Raw genomic sequence first — 8405 nt, forward strand, 5'->3', positions numbered from 1 at the left:
TCCCTGCTGCCGGGCTTCCTGTCGCAGCCGAGCGGCAGCTCCCTGCCTCCGCCAGCCGCCGCCAGCTGCGCCAACTGCGTAGGGCGGCCCCCGCGTACGCCAAGTGCGCCAGCGCGGGGAAAGGGAGAGCGCGGAGCGAGGAGAGGGGAAGCGGCCGCCTACGCCGGATGCGTAGCGCGGGCTCCGTACGCCAAGAGCGCAGGTGGAGCCCCGCCTCCCGCCCCGCCGCGCTGTCGGGTGCAGCGTACGGAGTTGGCGCAGGGGGCGCCGTCGGCGTGCCGCCGGAATGGCGCGCGGCCCCGGAAGCGGCGGGCGGGCGCGGGGCGGGGGGATGAGTGTGCTGTTTTGAGGGAGGCGGCTGGTTCCGGCCCCGCGGGGACGCACGGGCGGCCGCCATGAGCTACGACCGGGCCATCACCGTCTTCTCCCCGGACGGGCACCTCTTCCAGGTGGAGTACGCCCAGGAGGCGGTGAAGAAGGGCTCCACCGCGGTGAGTGAGCGCCGGGCGGCGGAGGGGAGGCCCGGAGCGGGGCCTGCCCCTCACCGCGCTCCCCGGCCTGCTGGGCCCGCCGCCGCCCCGCGGCACGATGGGGCCGGGCTTGCGGGGAAGGCTTCTGCTGGGAGCGTGACCTGCTTCCAGAGGGACGCCCGCAGGGGCGGCGTTCGGGCTAAATACTGGGCTTGGAGCTGCCTTAAAAATCACCGTTTTCCTCAGAGTGGATGCCGTGCTGTCTGTAAAGCTCTGGCTCTGTTTCGGGCCGTTACTGTGGGGTTTTTTGGCGGGGAATGTCGTAATTCTTACGCGCTGAGCCATTGAGTGTGAGACCCAGTGCTGGTGGGTGTCCGGAGCCGTGACAGCCATTGCACTGCTGCTCCTCAGCCCGCAAGCCCTGCCAGGCCGTTAGCAGAGCTGCCTCCAGGGCCAGCGGAGCTGCTGGCAACCTGCCGCAGAACAATGTTTCGTTATTCTGTATGTGCTGAAAATGGTAGTGGCTTATGCCCGTGCACGATGCGTATTCCCAGTGGATTGGGGAACGTATCAGTAAAGGCACGTAGAAGCAACTTTCTGCCTCCTAGCTTCCAGTTCTTCCAAGCTTTTGCTCAGTGAAGGGTTTTTTCCTTTGGAGGGTGGGAAAAAGATGTATTAATTCCCAAATAACAAAGTATCTGGAGGAAAATTTATTGCCTTTGGGATGAGAATAAATGTAACAAGAGTTAGTGGCAAATAGACTTTTTTCCCCCCAGAAATTAAAAATACTCTAAACCAGTAGCTAACATATTAGCCAGCACCTAATATAGTCCACCTCTGCCTTGTCTGTTGTTGAGTTTACCGGTTTTGGAAACACCTGTAACACTAACAGCAGGGCCACCTGTGAGAAACCATGATTCCCATCACACCATGGGAAGGAGTGTGAAAGGTCAACTTTTTTTTTTCCTCCCTAACTTTGGAAAAGGTATATTCAAAGTATGAATTAGGACATTAAGGCAGCGAGGTACTGACGTGCTGCTTGTAGGTTTTGCTTGGTCTAATGTTCAGTGTTTTGGGTTCTGACTTGAGCAATACCAGTGGAACAGCTGTGGTGACTGTTTTGTTGTTGATCCTGCCTCTGTGCCTGCGGAAACACTAATGCTGGTATTGGGGAGAGTTGGGGAAATCACAGTTGGTAAAAGCAGTGGGAACTTTATCTCTTGGGAGCCACGCGGATTTCAATTGGTATAAGCTGATTGTGAAACTGCGCCCTGAAATCTAATGCAATTTTTATTACATCAGTCCTATCTCCAGGTTGTGGCAATACAAAATAAAATATTGACTTCCAGTTTAAATAATGTTTATAATGTGGAGGTTTTGTGTGGGTTTGATTTTTCTCACTCATTTCAGTAAAGTCTGCAAGTACTAGTTTTTTTAGGCCCAGCTTAACTTTTTTTTTTTTTTCTTTTAATGTGTTGAAGGTTGGAGTAAGAGGGAAGGATATTGTTGTTCTTGGTGTGGAAAAGAAGTCGGTGGCAAAACTTCAGGATGAAAGAACTGTACGGAAGATCTGTGCTCTCGATGACAATGTCTGCATGGCTTTTGCAGGTATATGATCCCTTCAGGGGGTTTGGCAGTTGCTGGAGCACTGCTGGGTATGTGTATGGATTCTGGAACAGAAAATACTTAGCATAACTGGCTGAGGACTGTGGGGAAGGGGTATGTTTCCACCATTGCTTATTCTTTTTTTAAATAAAGGTAGCCTACTGTATGGATAAATATAGAGAGAGTGCACCAATGATCTAATGAGAGGAAAACATGTTACTAAGGTCCTCTAGGTTTAGTGTGAGGATGAAGACTGAAACTGATGTGTCATTGGCACAGATGTTTACTGTTTAAATATACATATTTAAATGTATGTATATATTAATATATTTATTTTAAATTAAATATTTAAAACTTTATATATTATATATAAAAGACACATTATTAATACATATTACAGGAGCTATGAGACATTTGTCAATTACAGGGACCTTTTCCCACATGCATTAAGCCAAAAAAGCTAAATTTTGCAGTCTTGTATAAAACAAAGAGAAATCTCTCCTAGTTCAGAAGACTCCTCCTGAATGAACAGCTCTGGATTTGAAGCACAAATATTCTAGTTCCACATTCTTCCTGGACCAAATGCTTTAATTTTCATTGTTCAAGGCTTAAAGAGGAGACATGAAAGTTAAAAAACCCGATGTAAATGGAGAGAAAATGTTATTTCAGAAGGTTTCTCCTCTCTTCAAGTAGTTTAGAATCTTTGGTCAGTGTTAGTAGTGCTTTAAGGGGAGATCTGATTTAACCCACAAAACCAACAGATTTTAGATTTAGTGTGCTGCTCTGCGTCCTTAGCTAAGGGTTGTGGTAGGGGCAGGTGGGTTCACAAGCTTGAAGAGAAGTTCTCTAATAGAAATAAGGCTGTAAATTGAAAATGGTGTCATAAGCTAAAGAGTGAAATAAATTTGAAAATAAACTTATTTTAAAGGGTCATACTAATTTTTCTCACTTAACATCATGCTGTAGCCTCATCAACTAGACAAGATTTGCTGTGTAGATAAAGCTGGCTTATAATTAAGGGGGCTACATAAGAAATAAAACCAATGTGTGTGAGAATTGAGATTGCTTTGCTAATTTGCTGTCAGGTGAAATGCTGTCAGTCTGCCAGTAATATTCTGATTACCTGGTTCAGAGTTGCATGTGTTGCCTAACTCACAAACATGAAAGCTGTAGACTAAATCCTCTGCTTATTTTGGTACATTATCTTCTTTCTGTTGCCTTAAAAATGCTATTCTTGCTGAGCAAACCTGCGAAAGTGTAATCTCTCCCATTTGCTTTTTTCATTGCTGTTGACACTGACCTTGTGAGCCTTTTGGGGCAAGACTAGTCATTTTATTTGTGCATGTGATACAAAATACGGATCTGAGAATACACTGTCATTTCAGGGCTGACGGCTGATGCCAGGATAGTTATAAATAGAGCTCGTGTGGAGTGTCAAAGCCACAGACTCACAGTGGAGGATCCTGTCACTGTGGAGTACATCACACGTTACATTGCCAGTCTGAAACAGGTACGTTGGACCACACAGAGGTGCTTAAAAATATGTCCTGATGAGCAGCACTTCAGACTAAGTATGTAAAATGTCTGTCCTGGCCTTGTTCTACTGAGCTGGTAAAAATCAGCGTAACAAAACGCATTGCAGCTGCTTATTGGAAATAGGGGTGTAGTAATAGAAAAGGAGGATTGATTATGGTTTGTTTTTTTTTCCCAAGATGAAGAGATTAATTAGTACTTGTAAGGACTGTGAACTACATTTGTGATATCATCAGGAACACTCTGCTGATCTGCAGCTCTAACTCACTCTCCTAACAGTGGTGCTGTGTTATTGTTAAAACATCTTCATGGCTCCTGCTCGTTTTTCCTCCTACCAAGCCATTGCAGGCAGGGGTAAGAGGGGAGCAAATCAGTGCAGTACTTAATGTTTTACATTTGATACTCATTAATTTTAAATGAATTACAGTGTCAAAATATGCCCAACTGCTTTCTGTGATAAAATTATTCATTTGCTAATGTATTAAACTGATTTTCAGCAACTAATGGGGATTAGAAAAAGTCTCATTTACTTATGCACAGACATGTGTTAGCGTAGTGATGATGATAACAGTGTAATTCTTGTAATAATCACTAGCCTGCCAGAGCAGAATGCTGCTTTCCAAAGTTTCACTTTATTCCTTTACAGTAATCTCACAGTTGTGTCCTTCCATTCTGGCACATTTCTCTAAAACTGTTACAAATCCTAAATCTCGCTCCGTATTCCTGCTGCGACAGTGCAGCTGGTGTCAGGCTCCTTGTCTGTGGGCACTTCTGGTGTTCGACCTGGCAACGACCCTGCTAAGCTGGTGTCGGCGGGAGGGCTGTAACCAGGGGGCTGTGCCTGCTGGTGGGGCTGTTGCACATTGTTGGTGAAAACTGACTTAGTGTTGGGGTGTCCTCATCCTCTCCTGTGGCTCCCCCCGCACACCGGTCAAAGCAGAGCGTTACAGCCGGGCTGGCAGACTGAGCTCTGCCTCTCGGCACCGCCCAGCAGCCAAGGGAGATTCTTCCCCGTAGCTGTAATCACGCAGCGAACTTCAGTGGGTGTTGGGAACAGGGTTGAACAACAACTGCCTCTTCCTTGCCTTGCTTAGGGTCTTCTCTAAGACACAGAATCCTGACTTGAACAGGTAGATTGGTAAGAGAGCCCACTAAAAATACTTTTGCTGCCTCTTCTGGTTGTAACTTCTACAGTGTCTGCTTTCCACTCTAAAAATGTTGTTAGAACTGCTTCTGAAGTAAGTGCCTGTTCTTTCTGATCAGAGATACACGCAAAGCAACGGTCGCAGACCTTTTGGTATCTCTGCTCTTATCGTGGGATTTGACTTTGATGGAACCCCCCGGCTGTACCAGACCGATCCCTCTGGCACGTACCATGCTTGGAAGGTGAGTTGATTCTGTCTCTTGTGGAGAAGTAATGAAATATTTGTGAGTTACTGTCTCCTTTAAAGAGGGTCTGGTGTAGAAGGGAGATCTCACTGGCCAGATGGTGCTGGCTCACTGCTGCAAAAATCCTTAATGATCAAATTTACTGAGAATGGTACTCTGCAGTTCAGCTTTACTTGGGAAATCTTGTCCTGTTTTCCACAAAAGAACCCACCACCTGTGGCTGACGACTGTCTTTTTGTGTGACATGTGGGAAGTAACATGTTCAGCCGCCTGAAAAATACATGGTTTCAGATTATGTAATTGCACAACTCCTGTATCTTGCTTATTCTGTAAATGAAGTCCTTTCTAAACTTCCGTTCATGATCCTTTTTCCCTCAATGTTTCCAGGCTAATGCCATTGGCAGAGGAGCCAAATCTGTGCGTGAATTCCTGGAGAAAAACTACACTGATGAAGCCATTGAAACAGATGATCTCACTATTAAACTTGTCATCAAGGCTCTTCTTGAGGTGAGTCTGTTTCAGATCCCGTGTGTGACTGGATTAACCTCTCAAACGTGAGTACATGGAAACCTTGGTGCGTGTCACAGGGAAGCGCTATAAAAGGATCTGTGACAACTGTTCAGCGTAGGCCATGGGTGGGGGTTAAAGTCAAGGCTCAGAGTATTTCAGGTAACAATTTCTGTCGCTTACACAGAGGAACTTACTCGCAGGTCTCTGGGGAGGAAAACAGGCTTCAGTTCTGGGCAAATGCACCAAAGATGTGCTAAACCATATGCAGAATATTTTACTTTTGTACTGAGGTTCAAGATACAGAAAATAGCAGAAGTCTGAGGTGGAAGCGGGGTGTTCTTCACCAGCCACTGAGTGGGTTGATGCCAGAATGCAGACCCTTATTTTCTGGGAGTTACACTGCTACCGGAGCCGAGAGCTTGGAGCTAATGAGCGAAATACTCAGTATCTGTTTTCCTTCTAACAAGACCTGGAAGGGGTTTGTTAGAATTAATTAACCGACACGCTCTTAATGCCTCTGTCTCACTCCTGTTAAGGTTGTGCAGTCTGGTGGGAAGAACATTGAGCTGGCGGTTATGAGGCGAGAGCAGCCGCTGAAGGTAAAAGTCTTTGTTTTGCTTTTCTCCCTTTGTAGCCGCTTCTCTGTTGTTGTTGATCTGCATTAACTTCCAGCCCTTAATCTCCTGTTCTGCCCTGGCAGATACTTCTGTTTATTATTAGTGGCCAAGGAATGTTGTTGTGTCTGCACAAGGTACCTGCCTCTGCATAAATACCACTTAACTTTCTTTCCCTGTCAGAACTAGAATTGCTTAAATAAAAGCCCTTAAGTTGTATTAGTATCTCGAGGGTCACCTGTGCTTCTGTTTTAGATCCTAAACCCTGAAGAAATTGAGAAGTATGTTGCTGAAATTGAAAAAGAAAAGGAAGAAAATGAAAAGAAAAAACAGAAGAAGACAACATGATGAATGAAATTCAACTGCTTAGCTGCTGCTTTTTAATTCAAGTGATGGGTTATTCTGTATAGACATGTAGGCATTCCACTTACTCATACTGTGTCCCTCTCGAGACCTACAATAAACCTACTGGTGTTTTTTTTAAAGCTGTTATTTTAAAAAAAATCGGTCTGTTCCTTGGATTTTAATTCCCTAGGATTATTTGGTTGGCTACAAAACAGCCGTAGTGACCCATTAAAGGACAAAGACTTTTGTTTGCATTTTTTTCCTCAGACACTTCACTTTGTTTAATGATTCTTTTCCACACTCGGTTGTTTAGCTTCTTTTTTTGTTTTGGTTCAGTAGCTGTCTCAAGGGAACATAATGCCTCCACAGAACACAACTACTACGGAATGACGCTTTCCCTTCCCTAAGCAGCACCATCAGGTCTAGATGGCAGGGGCTGTGCTGCAGGGGTTTGGTTTAGCTCTCAGGGACTGAGGGGGGGACAGCGTGAGCGGTGCCAGCTGCGGGTGTGTTGTCACAGCAGAGGTGTGTGTGGTGGTGCTGATTCACCACATCCAGCAGTGAGTGTTGCTGTTCTGAGTGCTCGTGGGGGATTTACAGACCAGCCACTTCCTCATTTTAAGAATAACAATGAATGTTCCATACAACATTGAATGACTTGAGTGTGTCCAGAGAAGGGCAACGGAGCTGGTGCAGGGTCTGGAGCACAGGTCTGATGGGGAGCGGCTGAGGGAATTGGGGGGGTTTAGTCGGGAGAAGAGGAGGCTGAGGGGAGACCTCCTGGCCCTCTACAACTCCCTGAAAGGAGGGTGCAGAGAGGGGGGATGAGTCTCTTGACCCAAGGAACCAGCGCCAGGACAAGAGGGAATGGCCTCAAGCTGTGCCAGGGCAGGGTCAGACTGGCTCTTAGGAAGGATTTCTTTGCAGAAGGGGCTGTTGGGCGTTGGAATGGGCTGCCCAGGGCAGGGGGGGAGTCCCCATCCCTGGAGGGGTTGAAGAGTCGGGTTGAGCCAGCGCTGAGGGATCTGGTGGAGTTGGGAACGGTCAGGGTGAGGTTCATGGTTGGACTGGAGGAGCTTCAAGGGCTTTTCCAACCCAGATGATTCTGTGATTAAAGGTACCACTATTCCTCTTCCTCCTTTTGTACTTACCCTCCCACAGTCCCTCTTACCCCAGGAGCCGGGTTTAACTCAGGTTCTGGCTGAGCCTGTTGCTGCTCCCAGTCCAACCATTGCATAAACCCGTTCTCTGCCCTCCGCTCCCTGCAGGAAGGGGCGCAGGGACCCACCTCGTGCTGCTGCCACATCGCTCCGGAGGGGCAGGACCTGCCCTGTGCCATCTACACACTGCAGACATTGACGTGTATGATGGAATAAACTTAGATAAATGTGGAGATATCAGGTGACAACTGTTTACTCAAATGCCTCAAAACAATGCAATTGGGATAGGGAATTTTATTTCAGATCCTTATTTGCATTGTGACATCTTATCTATCCGCTTCTGGCCCTTGAAAAGCTCTTGGTGGCTGGTTCATCTGTTGCAGGAGTGGACTCTGGTGACAACAGCCTGTGCCGAGGCCCCGCGGTGACAGGGGTTGTCCTGCTCAGGCCTAGGCAAGGCCATGCCCACAGGGGGGCTGAGCTGGGCTCCCCTTGCTCCTGTTGCCCCGGGGCAAACAGGACTGACACCAGCCCCTTTAGTCCCCATCTCCATGTTGGAAATTGTATTTTTTTTTCTTTTGTTCTTGGGGCCTTGTCTGTCTTTCAATACAACCCTGAAGGTTCAGCACAATGAAAGGCTGTGGAAGTCCTGTCTGTCCTCAGGGCCTCTCTTCCCTCCCAGCTTTCAGGGACCTGGTGTTGGCTTTTCCCACCACAGAGAAGCCTCTTCCCCCAGCTCAGTGCCTGCTCGCAGTAATTAGAGGTGCCCCTTTATTCTA

General features: G+C 47.1%; 1 protein-coding gene across 1 annotated transcript; it reads left to right on the plus strand.

Moving 5' to 3' along the window:
- The first annotated feature begins 253 nt into the window (after window positions 1-253).
- Window positions 254-6720, plus strand: PSMA7 (proteasome 20S subunit alpha 7). Its single transcript, XM_074888261.1, has 7 exons — window positions 254-491; window positions 1952-2078; window positions 3461-3585; window positions 4872-4994; window positions 5385-5504; window positions 6044-6106; window positions 6377-6720. Exons 1-7 carry the CDS (start codon window positions 396-398, stop codon window positions 6467-6469), a joined length of 747 nt encoding a protein of 248 aa, XP_074744362.1. The 5' UTR covers window positions 254-395; the 3' UTR covers window positions 6470-6720.
- The last annotated feature ends 1685 nt before the right edge of the window (window positions 6721-8405 follow it).

The sequence above is a fragment of the Strix uralensis genome, chromosome 18 (assembly GCF_047716275.1).
Source record: "Strix uralensis isolate ZFMK-TIS-50842 chromosome 18, bStrUra1, whole genome shotgun sequence".
Classification (NCBI taxonomy): Eukaryota; Metazoa; Chordata; class Aves; order Strigiformes; family Strigidae; genus Strix; species Strix uralensis.

What these genes read in the sequence shown, in the direction of transcription:
- PSMA7 (XM_074888261.1), top strand. Translation starts at nt 396, where the DNA reads ATGAGCTACGACCGGGCCATCACCGTCTTCTCCCCGGACGGGCACCTC. An exon ending in TGAAGAAGGGCTCCACCGCG is followed by an intron (nt 492 to 1,951) that starts GTGAGTGAGCGC and finishes AATGTGTTGAAG; the next exon opens with GTTGGAGTAAGAGGGAAGGA. An exon ending in TGTCTGCATGGCTTTTGCAG is followed by an intron (nt 2,079 to 3,460) that starts GTATATGATCCC and finishes CTGTCATTTCAG; the next exon opens with GGCTGACGGCTGATGCCAGG.